This window comes from Rhinichthys klamathensis, unplaced genomic scaffold, assembly GCF_029890125.1.
Source record: "Rhinichthys klamathensis goyatoka isolate OS25496 unplaced genomic scaffold, OSU_Roscu_1.1 h1tg000386l_1, whole genome shotgun sequence".
In the NCBI taxonomy this organism is placed as follows: domain Eukaryota; kingdom Metazoa; phylum Chordata; class Actinopteri; order Cypriniformes; family Leuciscidae; genus Rhinichthys; species Rhinichthys klamathensis.
Window position 1 is genome coordinate 829,570 of NW_026606890.1, and position 17,515 is coordinate 847,084.

The window sequence follows — 17,515 nt, forward strand, 5'->3', positions numbered from 1 at the left end:
TTATTTATTTGTTATTCCATGGCGGAAACAATCTTCCATAAAAACCGGCTTGCATGAGATTATCTTAAAAGATTTGAAAAAAGTTTTCATTTCACTATACAAATAGCTGCAATAAAACAAGAGGTTAAATTCAAAGAGTTTGGTTTGTTTCTCAAACACCTTCATTTACTCTTAATGTCTTAGTTTTCTGTTTTCTACCGTATATACGCTATTGCCGTACTAATCGAAGCCTTTGGTGATTATGAGTCAGGACATTAAACAAGACTCAATATCTTCAGTCATTTTGCTTCTCAAGAAAATGTATCTTGATTTATGAACGTTTAGATATTTGTACTGGAAAACAAGACAAAAATACTGAGGAAGACAATCATTTTTGCAGTGCACACACACATCTTATGCGTTGTGTATGTGTCTTATCAGGTTATGAAGGATCTCATCCACTCCAGACCCTCACAAAACAAGCGCCAGCACGATGAGCATCAGTAGATGAGATGTGACGCTTTCCATCTTGGATCCATGACTCATTTGTTTCGTTGTTTTTTTCATGCCGGTCTCATCTACTTTATCAGGCACACGTGTGGGCTCTCGGGGAAAATCGACGGGCTCCGTGGTCCAGCGGGAGCGCTCAGGTAAGGCAGTGACAGGCTCCGTGGTCCAGCGGGAGCGCTCAGGTAAGACAGTCGGATCTTCAGTGACGTCCGGCTCCTCGGATGGATGGAAGAGATTCTCACGCACTGTGAGGAAAAGAGAGATTGAGAGGAGTGTGTACAGCAAAAATAGGCATTTAGTTATTCATGGCCGCTTTCCACAATGTTTTAGTTCATGTTAGCTTTAAGTTGATTTGCACTGATAAAGTTTTAACATTACCGCAGATTTCCTCCTCACACACTGGCAGGTTTTCTGGACACTTTGAGCACGGCTCTCCAGACACGTATGGAAAATGTCCTGGAACATTTCCCCTGAAATGAAGGAAAAAGGAAAGGGGGTGTGTGTTAGAAAGTGAAGTTAGTGGAGAGGATTTTCATAGATATTTCATTTTATTATGTGAAATTTATTTTAGATCAGTGGTTCTCTACTAAATGGCTTAAATATCTTTAAATAAGCTTAAACAGCTAAAAATCAAGATTGTCATTTCTTAATTCATTCCCTCAACAACTGTCATATTTAGCTATATGTTTCTAGAACTGGAAAAGTCATGAAAATGTATACAATCTTAAAAACTCCTAGTTGTGTCAAGCTCTTAAATATTTTATTGAGAAGAAATTGCCATTTGTGAGTTAAAAATATTTATACAATCCTTATGTCATAATCACTGAAGATTTTTTAAATATACAGTATTTATATATAATGTATAATACGTGTGTGTGTGTGTGTATATATATATATATATATATATATATATATATATATATATATATACACACACACACATATATATATAAATATATATTATATACACACACACACGTGTGTGTGTGTGTGTGTGTGTGTAAATTTAATAAACTTAAATTTGATTAAATAATACAGATGAGAAAAGTTATACTGAGCATTATTTTGACAGAAAAAAACCTAAATAAATAAATTATTTAAAGAATGTTCAGTTCTTCAATCTTCTGAAATTGATTTATACAATTTTATATTTCACTATAGTGTCACTTCTAGTTTCTGAAAATAAAAAAAAACTTTGAAAACAAGCAGCTTTGATAGTTGTGACGAAGAGGCTGAGGCGGTCGGATCCATGTGCAGTAATTTATTGATACAGGTAAGCCAACAAAGGAAAGCAGTCATAAAACTCAGAAGCCCGTGGCAAGGGTAGCAGCAAACTCAAACACAGCACACTGGTAAGGGCAATCCAAGAAACGTACGTCAAAACAGGCAAAGGTCAGGGGCTGGCAGCATAGGTTCAAAAACGAGTTCAGAGTCCAAGTCCAAATATCAGAGAAATACGAGAAAACGAGCTAGAGACAGCGTGTAGGTAAAACAAGACTTCACAAATGAACAATGAATAGAGCAGACCAGATAAAGGGGACCTAAGGGTACACAGGTGATACTGATGCAATGATGGGGTGGTTAATCAGGAGGTAAAGAGCAGGGAAGGATGAAGGGAAATGAAGTCCTAATACGCAGGAGAGAGGGATCTGGTGAAACCAGGAGGAGGCGTCGTTGAGCGTTCTGTGACAGAGCCCCCCCCCTGCGAGCGGCTCCGGAAGCGAGGACCTGGTTGACGGCGGGGTCTACCACGGGGTCTTGGAGCAGGGCGATCAGGATGGTCCCGGTGAAAAGCAGCAGTTAATGTGGGGTCCAGGATATCCTGAGACCTGACCCAGGAGCGTTCCTCGGGACCGTACCCCTCCCAGTCGATAAGGTATTGTAACACCCCGCCGTGACGTCTGGAGTTCAGGACCTCTCGCACCCGGAAAGCCTCCGCACCGTCCACCTCAATGGGGGGAGTCTGCACAGGAGCGACCTCCTCCTGGCTCCTCTCTCTCCTGGGGGCGACAGCGGGCCTGAAAAGGGACACATGAAATGTAGGTGAGATCTTGTAATGAGCAGGAAGAGCCAAACGAAAAGAAACTGGTGTTATCTGACGAAGAATCTTAAATGGTCCGACGAAACGAGGAGACAGTTTCCTGCTCGGGAGCTTGAGAAGGAGATCTCGCGCAGAAAGCCACACCCACTGGCCGGGTCGATACCTGGGACCTCCTCCTGCATCCTCTCTCTCCTGGGGGCGACAGCGGGCCTGAAAAGGGACACATGAAATGTAGGTGAGATCTTGTAATGAGCAGGAAGAACTCACCGAACCTAGATCCAGCAGCCATGCCTACCTGGAGTCCAGACGTAAAGATTCTCCGTCTCCGCCAAGAGAATCGCGCTATCGAGGATTATGTCGCAGAATTCCTCGAGCTGGCACATCTTGCGCAAATGAGCACCCATTGCTTGACGATCTTCTTCCGCGGGGGATTATCGGAACCACTCCGGTCTCAGATGCCCGAACCTGATCCGCACGGGTCTTTAGAGTGGTATATTGACCTTGCCCTGTTGTGGAGCGGCTCTTCGTTTACTGTAGGCGTGGAGGAGAAGAAGCTGCGAGAGCCTGCGCTTCACGTCAGCCCGGTCGCGCCCGCGCTTCACTTCAGCCCAGCCGAGACCGCGCTCCACAAGCCTGCACTTCTCGTCTGCCCAGCCGAGCCCGCGCTTCACGTGAGCCCCGACGAGCCCGAGCTTCACGTTAGCCCCGACGAGCCCGCACTGCTCGTCTGCCCAGCCGAGCCCGAGCTTTACGTGAGCCCTGCCGAGTCCAGTGAGTCAAGTGAACCGAATCCCGAGTCAAGTGAACCGAATCCCGAGTCAAGTGACCCGAATCCCGAGTCGAGCGTGCCAAGTACCGAGCCGAGCGTGCCAAGTACCGAGCCAAGCGAGTCGTCCAGTGAATCAAGTGAGTCATCGTCCAGTGAATCAAGTGAGTCGTCGTCCAGTGAATCAAGTGAGTCGTCGTCCAGTGAATCAAGTGAGTCGTCGTCCAGTGAATCAAGTGAGTCGTCGTCCAGTGAATCAAGTGCATCGTCCAGTGAATCAAGTGCATCGTCCAGTGAATCAAGTGCATCGAGTGCCGAGTCAAGTGCATCGAGTGAATCAAGCCCTGTGACGCGCCGCCGCAGGAGGAGGAGGAGGACTCGTTCGGCTCACCAGGCTCCGGTGAGCGTACCCAGACGCCTCGCCGGCCCCGCCTCTGCGCCTCGCCCTGCCGGGCCCCGCCTCTGCGCCTCGCCCTGCCGGCCCCGCCTCTGCGCCTCGCCTTGCCTGCGCCCTTCAAGCTCCGGGAGGTCACTCTTGAACCCAGTTACAGCCCGGAGGTTCCTCCCGTGGATTTCCCCAAGTATTTTTTTTGGGGGGGGCAGTAGGTACCCTGAGAGGGCCATGGAGGCAGTGCTGACATGGACCTTGTCGGTGCTATCTCCACCTGAGCCTCCTATGCCCTGGTCCCCTGCCAAGTGTGCTCCGCCCTGGTCCCCTGCCAAGCGTGCCCCGCCCTGGCCGCCGTCACGTCCTGCTCCGCCCTGGTCACCGGCCCAGTCTGGTCCGCCCACGCTCTGCGGCCCAGGCCCGCCTTGGCTACCTCCTGGTCCCGTTCCCCTGCACGGGCCTGGCCCTCCGTCCCTCCCCCAAGACCGCCTCCGCTTCACCGCCCTCCTGAACTTTTTGTTGTTTTTATGGGCGTCAGGAGCCACCCATAGGGAGGGGGCTATGTTACGATGTGGTTTTGTGTCCTGTCATGTTTAGTGGTTCCCTGTCTTGTCATTAGTTTTCCCAGGTGTTTCCCATTTACCACGCCCCCTTGTTATCCTATCTAGCTCGTGTGTCCCTGATTATTTAAGCCCTGTTTCAGCCTTGTCTTTGTGAGTTCTTGTTTAATGTTTACGTGTATGTTGGTTGTTCTTGTATCCTGTTCCCGAGTCCTGTATCCACGTTTAGTTTGTTAAATAAAGCGTGTGCTGCATTTGGATCCTGCTTCATCTCTGCCTCAACCGCACCACGTTACAATAGTACAGCAGAAATATCTTTGGGTGCCTTTGAAAGTATACATTTACATGTAATCATTTAGCAGATGCTTTTATCCAAGTGACTTACAAATGGTCCATGAGTCCTTCGAAAAGTTTGAGAACCACTACTTGAGATAGCTAGATAAATACTTATAGATAAATAATATATAAGATAAAGCTGTGTTTCAGTATTAGCTGGTGGTATAGACTTCTAGACTGAAATATTTGTATATGAACTCATATGATGTTAAGTTGCAACTTATACCACAATAAATATTGTAAAAATAAATATTGTAATGAAACACACTTACTGAGGATAGTAATCACAGACGAGAAGAGTGGACTTACTGAAACCTAGACCCTCAACAGTGTCACAGAAGTGAGTAGCACAGCCAATTCTATTGGTGTCTGCCCACACCATCTGTAAAAACAACAGAAACGCATCGTCACATCTGCATAGTAATAGTCTGTGAATACCAATCAAACGCACAGAATGGAAACGGTGCTTACCTGAGTGTAATGGCCACACATTTTGTCTTCAGGACAGAACTTGTTTTCATAGTTATAATCCACATTTTCCTCAAACCTGGGGTGCAAAGAAATGAGTTGCTTTAATGCTTATAGGTAATATATCCGCATATCACAGATCATTGGTATGTATTCTTTTTGGCATCAGTCATTTATTCATTCTCATTTATGTTTTAGTTAAGATAGTTTTCATACCAGCTAACCGTTGCTGCGGTTGCATTAAAAGGTCCAGTGGTGAGATAGAGATTTTCACCCAAAGTGAGTTTCTGAAGGTCAGGGTTGTGGTCCCAGATGCATTTTGCTGCGTAAGCTTCCGCCACCACACGCAGTGTCTCGTCCCACACCTTAAATGACAGAAACAAGTTTGATGATGTTATTTGACTTTGACATTTGTTAGTTTTGTGACAGCAGAACAATTTATTTACTTAAAGGGGCACTTCACCTCTGGGAAGATGAATGTGTATTTAAAATGGGTCATTTATGTAGAAGAAATGTGAAATTATTTTTGAATTTGGAGCTTTCTAGACTGAGAAAAGCCAGAAAATGCATAGCTGTCAACATTTGGTTTTCAAAATCCGGGAGATTTGTTCGGCGCGGGGGGGGGGGGGGGGGGGGGGTCCGGTGTGTTCTCTTTCACACATTTCTGTTATTATCAATGTAGCTGACTGCACAGTGAATCTTTCATAATATATACACTTTGTTTGTTATAATTAGAGGATTTGCCAGCATACAGAATTCAGCACTGAACAAAAAAGTTTTGAGCGATGAGGGGAGTCTATCTTAAATGCTTCTGATTGGCCATTGCGTTCAAGAAATCAACACATATGTCTGTGATTGGCTACATCGCTCAACGCTGCAAACATGTTATAAATATAAACTCTGGCCTGTAAATCGTTTTTGTTGTTATTGTTGCTTTTCTGCAACAGATGAATAAAAATGTATTAGTTTTTTGTGTTTTATTCATAAATATTTCTAGTTTGCGGGAGTCCCGCGAATCGTTTTATTCTCAAACACACAGAGTGAGTGCATTACCGCCCGCGCTCGCACTCGGCCATCAAATCTAGTCCCGCGCCGCACTCTATTTCGGGTTAAGCTTTCCGCGACTGCGCAACTGGGTTATAGGTTGCCAGGTTGAGATGACAAACGGGTTGAAATTGTATATGGTGTGTGGATTGTGTGAATATAATGCATTTAATACAAGATCTGGCAACTGGTCAACATTAGACAAACATATTGTTCCGATTATTCATAAAGGAGTTTGGGCCATGCAAATTACGGGAGTTTCCCGGGAGAAATAACAAACCGGGAGGGGTCCGGGAGATAGGGCTAAAAAACGGGAGAAACCCGGGAAAAACGGGAGTGTTGACAGGTATGGAAAATGTATTTTTGGCTTATGTGGATGAAAGACAACAACTCCCAGAATGCACTTGCTTCGCTGCCCTAGGAGGCCACGCCTACCGGTAACAGAGCGCAGTAGTTAAACAACAAGGCTAGGCTACTACTATTGAGTCTCCGTGATGAGTCTGCCCGAGATTTCGAGATCGATATTGTCCAGGATTCAGCTTTTGCGTTCTATAGTCGCCATTCATCATGTTTACTGTGGCGAGCAGGACGAGTGAGGGCCGTGGGAGAACGACACGAGGCCGGTGGCGTGATTACTGATGAGCGACACCTGTGAGACGCACCGGCCTCATATCTCTCACGGAGGAGTGGGAATTTTCTTAGCAAAACGCACTTCAACCGATCACTTGTTTAGCGTTCATGTAAACACTACATTCAGATTCACCAATCGGAATGAATTCAGTTAGATTGAAACAAAAGGTGTGCATGTAAACAATGAATGGCGACTGCAGAAATCAAGCTGAATCCCGGACATTTTGGACGATCTCGAGGCCGGACATGTCCGGGAAGAAGAGGATGGTAACCCCTACTAAGCTTTCTCCTACTACTCAGCTTTCTCCACAGAACAAGAGCCTGCTAGCTTAGCTTCCAAAAAAAGATGGCTGACATTGTGTACATTCTGTGTGAGTGAGATCCGTGAGATCCCACCCTCTATGGGTGGAATTGAGAACACGTGGGACAGAAGAGCAACTATTGGCTGTAGTCTTTAGCCTCTGGCCAAAAAAATCCTCCGATTACGCAAAATGACGATTTTTGCGTCATCGGAGGATTTTTTCCAGACTAAAAATACATAAATCTCTCATATCAGGGGGATATGGGGGGGGGGGGGGGGGGTTCTACTGATACAAAGCTTAATGCTAAATCCTCAAGTGCCCCTTTAACTCTTAAATAAACCAATGTTGTTATTAATTATAATTCTGTAAAATGATAACTTAAGTAATTACCGTAATTCCTCAAATAAAGACCGGGGCCTTTATTTACCTGAACTGCAGATGGTAGCCGGCTTTTATTTGAAGCAGGCTTTTATTAGAGGCAGGCCTTTATTTCTAATTCGCGATCCCCGCCCGCCAGCCAGCCAAGTTTCCATGGTGACGCATCATGCTTGGCACGTGTTCACCACAGCCAAAATAGCCAACAGATGTAGCGCTTTTATTTCTAAATATTAACAAACTTGCTTACCATGTCATCAACTATCTTCTATTCTGACTCTCAAATCCGTGTAAGTTGAGTTTGTTTTGTTGTTTAAAACCCTTTATAAATTATCTTGATCTGTAACGCGAGATGGGCGCCGCAGTTCAGAGATTCATGTCTGTTGGATTTGTTACGTTACAGCGCGTGAATTCTTCAGTTTCTCCCGAAATACATGAAAGTAAGTGGCCGGTGAACTGGGAGAAGAATAGATTCAACTTTATAGTTACTTACACTGTGTATATGATATGAATAAAACACGTCGCCAAATATATTTGAATGGATTGTTATTGCTGCTTCCATAGACACCATTGTGTATTTTACAAACTATAAATGTATTGTTTTGCTACACATCATATCTATTTAAATGTCTGAAACCTAAAATAAACATGTGGTTAAAAACACTGTGATATATGACAAGCGCTGAGCGCGTCCGTCTTTGAGTGTACACTAATTTTTCCCCGGCCTTAATTTGAGACCGGCCTTTATTTGTCCGCGTTGACCACGCCCCCGGCCACTATCAGAGGCCCGGCGTTTATTTGAATACCGGTTTTTATTTGAGGAATTACGGTAACAATGAGTGAATCTTGCAAACGCCTGGTCATATTTCATGCTAAAATCCAAAATAAGGACATTATATAAATATGCAGGGCCTAAAACTAACTTTTTGCCACACCTGCCAATGGCTGGCAACTTAAGAAAACGTCTAGGTTACGATTGTAACCTCTGTTCCTCTGTAACCTCAGGGAACGAGACACTGCGTCAATGACGCTATGGGGAACGCCTCCGCGTGAACCGGTGTCTGAAACGCTTATCTAATCACACCAAACATATTGGCCAGTGACAGCATATGACATCACTAAAGTGCGACCTGGAAATATATAAGGGGAGCCTGTAGAACATGTCAACAACTTATCGTCTGAACAGACTGTTCAGCAGGCATCCCGGAGGCATGGCGAAAAGACGTCTCGTTCCCTGTTCTCAGGGAACAGAGGTTACAGTCATAACCTAGACGTTCCCTTTCGAAAGGGAACTCGCACCGTGTCAATGACGCTATGGGGAACGATATACCAACACCACCATGCTGAGGGGAGTGCATGCCAAATTATGGCTGTGAAAAAAAAAACGTCAAAAAATGTCAGTTTCCAAAAAACACTCCCCCTTCGGGTCACATACCCCCTTTCCAGCACATCTGGAAAATTACAGACCGGTATAACTTCTTCCATTTGTCGCGAAAACACTTGAGCGAGTTGTTTTCAACCAGATCTCTTCCTTTCTTACACAGAACAACCTCTTGGACAACAACCAGTCTGGTTTCAAAAGCGGACACTCAATTGAGACTGCCCTGCTCTCGGTAATTGAAACTCTGAGACTGGCAAGAGCAGCTTCCAAATCCTCAGTTCTCATCCTGCTGGATCTGTCTGCTGCCTTTGACACAGTTAACCATCAGTTCCGACGGTTGCTGCTCGCATCTCAGCCTGCCTGACAGACATTTCTGGCTGGATGAAGGACCACCACCTTCAACTGAACCTTGCGAAGACAGAGTTGCTTGTGGTCCCGGCCAACACAACACTACACCACAACTTCTCCATTCAGCTAGGTTCGTCATCCACAACTCCATCAAGGTCAGCCAGGAACCTTGAACTGCCCGGTCCAGTAGATTTGCCTTATACAACAGTAGGAGAATCAGGCCCTTCCTATCAGAGCATGCTACACAACTCCTTGTCCTAGTACTTGTTCTATCCAGACTGGACTATTTTAATGCTCTCCTAGCAGGTCTTCCAGCTTGCACTGTCAAACCTCTGCAACTGATCCAAAATGCTGCAGCCAGTGTGGTCTTTAACGAGCCAAAGAGAGCACACGTCACTCCTCTCCTCACAAAATTGCACTGGTTGCCAGTTGCCCGTCACATCAAATTCAAGTCACTGACTTTTGCCTACAGAACAACTACTGGCTCTGCTCCCTCCTACCTAAACTCATAACTTCAGACTTACGTGCCAAACAGAAAACTGCACTCTGCAAGTGAACGCCGTCTTGTGGTGCCATCTCAAAGAGGCACAACATCTTTTTCTCTGACTTTTTCTGGTCTGTTCCATGCTGGTGGAATGTCCTGCCCAACTCAACCAGAGCTGCTGAGTCCGTAGCCATTTTCAAGAAACGGCTGAAGACGCATCTTTTTCGGCAACACTTGATCCATTAATACTAACACTTTATCTTCTATTCTATATCCATTATCTTTATAAAAAAAAATATATATATTTTTTAAGTACACTTACTGCGTTAGATTAAACTGGGAAGGATAATAGCACTTGCATATTGTTATCCTATTGTTAGTTTAACTGCTGCTTATTGTTCTCATTTGTCGCTTTGGATAAAAGTGTCTGCTAAATGAATAAATGTAAATGTAGAAACAGGGAGGCTCCATGGGGGCCTGCAACGTGATACTTAATGCCTTTGCAATGCTAAGCATCCACTCGTTGGGGAGCCGCCTTCAAGTGGCCTGTTAAGGCCTAACTACTTGATAGCGGGACTGTTAGTAGAGCTAGCCTCAGAAGCCAGGTGCTCTCACAGACATCTCTGTGGGCCCGGTTATACTTATTTAATATTGCCAACAGGCAGTGTACATGGCAGAAGTGCTATCGGCCCTTTAAAGCAAGGGGAGTACAATCTTACGCTACCGGATTATCAAGGAGGCCTACTGTAAGGCCTACAGCTTCGAATTTCACGGACGTCAGCCCGGGCAGTGCTTTGGCTTTCTAAACAGAGTCTCTAACATTATTTGCCTCACTTGTGGAGGCATCCGATAGGGAGGACTGCAGATAGTGGCAGTAATCACTCACAGACCGGATCATAGAGACGGGCATCCTGGAGAGTAGAACCCAGCATAGCTCTTTCTAACCCTTGCAAATGAGGGGAGTGACCCTACTCGATCCTGGTTCTACACAGTGCTTCAAAGCCCTGTGGATGCTGAGCACTCTAAGAGGGACCCTAATAAGGGGAGCACATCCAGCTCTAGGGTTTACATTGCCAACAGGCAGTGCACTCAACAGAAAGTGCTATCGACCCTTTAAAGCAAGGGGAGTACAGTCTTACGCCACCGGACTATCGAAGAGGCCTACTGTAAGGCCAACAGCGTCAGCCCAGGCAGTGCTTCAGCTCTACGGGAGCATACTCAACCATTCCAAATGGGAAGGAGTAACTAATCTGTCTCTTCTTGAGCCTGGGTGGTGAAGGGTGATGTGATATACGAGCTAGGGGTAGCAAAGTACTCTAAATACTGCCCTAACAAGGGGGGTACTATCAACATGACTCTGAGGAATGTATCAGGGTCGAGGCCTATTATCTTTTTTTTTTCAAGTTCAAATTTACAAGACAGATTTTACATTCTCTAGTAAACCCAAGGAAATGAAGGCCACAGTAAGTGGCCAACGACTCAGCTCTAAAGGGTGGAAGCTTGAGCATACTGCTAGAGAGAAAGGCCTGACAACGCCCATGAGGTATCTACATGAGAGGCCTAGTTACTAAGCCTAAGCCAGATATCGAGGCGGCCCCGTGAGGGCCGACACGAATATTATATGACGGAAGTTCAGAGCTATAATCTCAAAGCGACTCTCAAAGTGAGAGGAGACCTGCTGCTCTAGTATAAGGTGGCTATCAAGGTGGCCTGACGAGGGTCAAATGTTTGACTCTTCTATCTGGAGTTTGACAGAGCGGTGGCCTCAGTAGAATAACTCCCGCTAGGGAGGAATCCATCTCACACAGAATGTCTGTTTGATGCTCAGATGAACGGTGGCCTCACTAGAGAATTTTCCATAAAATAAAGCCAACCTGTTCACTACTACAGATTGGCACTACCCTCTACATAAGCCTGCCAACTCTAATATAAGAGGAGGCCTCTGGGAAGGGTATGCATAGGCTACCTATATATGGGAACTTCAGGGCCCTAATTTCACCATCCTATAAAAACCCTACCTAACACCCCCATGATACTTTATAACAGGGAACCGTGGTCTACCCTTTAACCTTACTACAACTCTCGTAAAGGGAGGAGACCTACAGAGCTCAACCTGCTGCCCATAGATGGCCTGAACAACATTCACAAATGGAGGCCTATCACCAGAAGAGCTCGAAAGAGCGCACTTACTACCAAACCCGACGCCAGACCTACAGAAGGGTTCCTACGCTGAAGGAATAACTCATCATGGGTCCAGCCTCAGGGCTGATGCAAGAAGCGCTTGGGGTGAGAAAACACAGATTCGGACCGCATTCCTTTTTATTCTCATGCGGTCCAAATCTGACAGCAAATCAGCCTGGTATGCTTGCAATGCCGCCATTGTGTGCAAAGCATCACCAACCAGACCCGCCGTCGCTGCGTATGCCCTGCCATTTAAGCGAGACTTTCTCTTTTTTATGCTTGAAAGGCAGGGCCGGAGCACTTAATGTCGGTGCCTCTCCAGCTGCAAGATAGTTCGCAAACATCTCATCAATTGGGGCATCAACACATACCCGCATCCCCTCAACATCAGCGTAGTTTGTGCGCTGATGGTGATGAATGCGCGCTGAATATGGGTTCTTCCATGCCTTTTCGATCTCATTGTGTAGATCGGGCAGGAATGGAAGGCTCACGAGAGCTGGAGCGTTATGGCTGGAAAGGAAACTGCCACAATATTAAGGGGGTATTTTTTTAATTTAAAGCTAAATATAACAAGTCTAGAACATGACAATGAGGTATATTTTACATGAACAAAAATGTCCTGAGTTCTATTTGTTTATATTTTTTAATTGGACCAGAGCTAACATGATGTATTTTTATTACCTACTGTTATCAAAAATTAAAATATACTGTAACAAAAAAGCACTTAACAGTATCAAATTGGAGGATAGAGAGTCAGTAATGTATAATAATAAGATTAAACATTCAATTTTCAGTTAAAGGCATGTCATTATTGAATTCAGAGATGCCATTGTCTAGCTGTTTAGTTGAATTAATATCTGTGTAATCAAATTGATGATAATCGCTAATGAAGGAAAATTGCAGAATTAAATAATAATTTTTGAATAAAGTTAAATAGCCACCAGTTAATTTACATTTGACCACAGTTACAATATTTACTAGTCTAAGATTCCTCAGTCAGATTATGTTAACTTTAAGAATTAAAACGAGACAACACAGACTCTTATCAACAACAATACTAGGCCATCTTGGTTAATGTTTCAGAAAAGTTCAAATGAGAAGTTACAGTGTTTCCTTGAGGATTTTTTTTAGCAGTGGGGGCAGGTCTGTCCAAACAACAAACACCCCTGATGCTGAGCATATGCTGTTAAATAGTAGCCTACCCCTGGAGCCTGTTCCTTAAGTCTGTTTTCACCTATACAATAATTTTAAAAAATGAGTGATGTGAGGAATTATTGATAGTCAAACAATCTGTTGGGTGCCCGCAGCCCGCTCGCGTGTCCGCGCTATTCTCCGACATGCCCGCTCGCGGTGTGTAGCTCGTGTCCGCGCTATTCTCCGTCATGCCCGCTCGCGGTGTGTAGCTCGCGTCCGCGCTATTCTCCGACTCCGACATGCCAGCTCGCGGTGTGTTTTTTACACGTGTCCGCGCTATTCTCCGACATGCCCGCTCGCGGTGTTCTTTATCAATCAACCAAAGCCGGTCGCGGGGGCGCCGCCCTCGCCATCTTTCCATTCACTTCACTTTTGCTATTTAACCAGAGCGAATGAGACGAGTGCGTCACGTGTGGTGTTTGTCAACGCGCCTTTTGAGAGAAGTGAAAGTGACTGCTCGGCTAGTATCGATACTTCGGGAAATTAGTATTGGTACCGTTCAGATATTTCAGTATCGATATTTATCGAAATATCGATATTTTTGACAACACTACTTACAACTCATCATACGCGGGCAGGGTGGCTGTGAGGGTTCAGGTCGTACATCCTCTTCCCCCCTTATCAGCCATCTTCTGCTCTCTTGGGCTGGTTGTTTTTATAGCCAGCAGAGCACTTGCTGCTGGATGAGAGGATTTTTTTTTTTTTTTTTACATATCCTCATCCTGTAGCTCACTCTCACGAGTCTCTGAGGGGCATGAGAGATTACCAATTCTCTCCAACTCCTCACCGAGCTCCCTCTGAAAAACCCCACGATTCCAGTCTCCACTCTGCCTCAGCGCGAGCGGGACCCAAATCGCCGGGTACAGATGTCTGTCTCTCGAGAAGAGGGCAGTCAAGAGTGGAGTTTTCTCAAGGGAAAAACTCATAATTGGCACAAGCAGATCCCTGAGGAACTGATTGGGCATGCTCTGAGCTCAAATAATAAACATACAATTTGTGTGTGTCATCAGGTGTCAAATATCTTAGACACAGATGCACACACTTCCTGAAGCATTTTTCACAAGCCATTTTGAAAGTGATGGCATAGGCTGTCGCCGGCCAATAGGATTGCCGTGATTAGATGAGCGTTACAGACACCAGTTCACGTGGAGGCGTTCCCCATAGCGTCATCGACGCACTGCGAGTTCCCTTTCGAAAGGGAATGTTTTTTGCAAAAACGGGCAGTAATGACACCAACATTTTAGATACTTGTGAAAATTCGCAATTTTCCAATTTTGGTAACACAGCTAAAACTACTAGCCTAATATAAATTTAAAACATTATTAAAGACAAGTAAACAGCCAGTAATAAAATAAGGAATAATAATTAAATTACAAGCAATAGCACAAATAAATAGGTCTTTAGTATTAGGATACTGTCACTTTAAGACCTAATGCACGGATCCAATATACTGATATACTGTACACATGCATTTTCTTTCTCTACTGTTTACGTTCACTTAAGACATAACCGACAATGTTTACTAGGATACTCGTCGAGACGGGCGTTTTTTTTTTACCTAATGTTGTGTGAATTTGTCCATTCAAGTGCAAGAAGAAATGAAAGTGAGCTCAATTTAGTATTCATGCGATGTCTGAGACGCGGTTTTCTGGGCACGTGCTTCAGATGCTTAAACTTCCCACACAGCGTGCGAGTAATGAATTGATTTCCCTTTCGCATCTTTTTTGCGCTTGAATATTTAAGTAGGCAATTCTTAAGCTTTCATGATGATGCAACATTAAGAATGGCCTATTTAAATATTCAAGTCCAAGAAGACGTGAAAGGGAACTCAATTCATTCCATTTATTTTCAATTAATTTGTATCATTGATTTATATGAGAATTGAGCACCTCCAAATTCTCACACCTGTAATGGTTTTCTTTCCTCATTTTTTTTATTTTTCCGGTCAAATATGACCCAGCATGTTGTTGGTATAATCCACTCTATTGTTGTGTAAATGTAAGGGAACAAAACATGTTTCACACAACACCCAGAATCTTTTCCACTGAATCTCCCCATATTTCTGCTCTGAATTTCACCCGTAATACAAATACAAGAGATTAAGACAGGATGACCACATGGGGCTTTATTAAAACACTCACACTCAGCATAGTGTTCCTGCGGTCTCATATAACATTCACATTCCTCAGCAATGCACCCCCCCCCCCCCCACACACACACACAGAGATGTTGTGCAACGGTATTTCATGCATCCAGGCACCCACACCACACGCACTCCATTAAGTCTAAATCAACTGGAATCAGAAATCATTGGTTTCTTTCCGAAAAGTCCCTCTTTATAAATAAAGGATGGTCTCATGCGTTCACATAACGCAAATTGAGGTGTGTTTCATACAGCAGCAATGCTTCTTCTTAAAGGGACATTTTAAATACTTACATTGATACTAAATGACTTTATACCAAAATGACTTTATGCTGAGTGATTTGTTTAATACTTTTAGGATCAGTTTTCATTTGGTAAACCACAATCATGATTACTGCATTACTTAGACTGCCTTGTGTTTTGAAGTTATTTGTGGTAATGAATAAGCATTATGACACAATTACCATGGATATTAATGTGATAATTGTTGTTTACAGCAGTAATGAGACCATTAAATATATGATTCCAGTGATTGATGGCAGATTATTAGATGCTTTGACCTCATAAGAGCATCCAGAGACCAAAACATCAACAGTCTGAGATCAAACTCAATCACACACATGTGGTTGGGGAAAGTCACAATGTACACTACCATTTAAAAGTTTGGGGTAAGTAAGTGTTTTTTTTTAAAGTACTTTTTTTAAAAAGGTTTTCACCACTAGAACCAAAGCGAAATATGTTGTGTACATGTGTTTCTCCAGTCAGGTGCATCTCTTACCACTTTTTGCATGAAGGCGGCGCTGGGCTGAACCTGAGAGCGAAGCTTGTTGTGCATGTCCACGATGGTTGATTTCTCCTGCTCGGTCAGTTGTCCAGCAGCTAAACTCAGAATCGCCCAGATCCCGGCGCTCCAGAGGGCCACGTCCCAATACATGCTGCCTGTCCGACTGCGAGGACACTAGATCAGCTGGACAAAATCCTCTTCTCTTGTTCTGAGTTGTTCTCTGCTGTCTTACCCCGTCACTCGCTGTCCATAATGCCTTCAGAACATGTAAAAGTATCTCTCTCAGAGCTGTTAGTGTGTGTAAGTGAGAGAGAAAGTTAGGACAGGACCCCAGAAGGAAACTCCCACCCTTTTTATCCTGTACTCAAGCTGCCCCTTGGTCATATTACACATCTCACATGCACATAAACACACTCCACCGGTTTACTCATAATACTGGGAATACATGACTCTGTCCGGCTGTCCAACTAGAGGCACTAGGTCTCCAAGGCGTTGAGAAATACTTGGGTTTTCGTCACAGGGCATGTTATAGCAGCTCTGCTTGAGGAATGCCTGAGATAACAGGGATATGATTTGGTTTATCTTGCCTGTGTTTTGACATGAAAATCTTATGTACTCATATTACTGAAGTAATTTCCTTTGTACCAGGTTCTGCTCTCTCCGGCGAGGATTCACCCTTATATCAGTGGGTACCTCCCTGCAGAGGGTTACACAAACCCAGATCTCCTTTACTTTAAGTGACACCAGTGAAATTCTTTCCCTCTTTAAAGCTGAGCTGTTAACTGAGAGGATTATTTGATTTCAAAGATAAGGTCTGAATTGTTAAAATTGACAACACAAAGTAACAACATTTCAAGAAACAGATTTTTACATATTCTAGAGGGTTTTTAAAAAAATACTTTGTTTTTTATTGCATTTTCTTGAACACTTACACAGCAATATACATCACATGTCTGTAACAACAAATATAATGTACAAAAATAAAACAAACAAACAAACAAACACCGGGGCTCATATTACATGAAAACGTCCAGGTTACGACTGTAACCTCTGTTCCCTGAGAAAAGGGAACAAGACGCTGCGTCGATGACGCTTTTGGGAACGCCTCAGGCATGATAGGTGTCTGAAATCACAATCAAATCACGGCAATCACATTGACCGGCGACAGCCCGTGAATCATTAGCGTGAATGATTAACGTGGGACCTGGTAGTATAAAGGGCGCCTTGCAAACATGACAAATCACCTTATCGTCTGAAGGGACTGTTCGGTAGGCAAGCCCCGAAGCATGGCAAGGAGACGCAGTGTCTCGTTCCCTGTTCTCAGGGAACAGAGGTTACAGTCGTAACCTAGACGTTCCCTTTCGGAAGGGAACTCGCACTTCGTCGATGACGCTTTGGGGAACGATATACCAATGCCACCATGCTAAGGGGAGTGCATGCCAGGTGGCAGTGACAACTGTCAGAACAAGCAAATTCAAATGAAACGCTAGAACCACTCACTCTCAGGTCACACCGGGCTGTCAGTGACAGCATTCCCTACGGTCATAGCCCAAGCTAAGCCTCACAGGAAAACCTCCATAAACATGGTAAAATGAAAGGCC

At 44.4% G+C, this 17,515-nt stretch overlaps 1 protein-coding gene across 2 annotated transcripts in view; it reads right to left on the reverse strand.

The window, feature by feature from the left end:
• Positions 1–286: 286 nt before the first annotated feature.
• Positions 287–17,515, reverse strand: part of LOC130069860 (peptidase inhibitor 16-like) — a 33,562-nt gene continuing 16,333 nt past the window's right edge. Inside the window, exons 1-7 of one of the 2 annotated variants that reach the window (XM_056234011.1) lie at positions 15,909–16,508; positions 5,265–5,413; positions 5,052–5,127; positions 4,853–4,962; positions 868–959; positions 672–734; positions 287–629 (exon numbers count right to left, since the gene is read on the reverse strand). In XM_056234011.1, coding sequence (XP_056089986.1) covers positions 451–629; positions 672–734; positions 868–959; positions 4,853–4,962; positions 5,052–5,127; positions 5,265–5,413; positions 15,909–16,064 — 825 coding nt within the window. In that variant the 5' untranslated portion in view covers positions 16,065–16,508 and the 3' untranslated portion in view covers positions 287–450. Of the gene's footprint in view, positions 630–671; positions 735–867; positions 960–4,852; positions 4,963–5,051; positions 5,128–5,264; positions 5,414–15,908; positions 16,509–17,515 lie in introns of those variants that run through there. The other variant, XM_056234012.1, reaches the window with a different exon arrangement.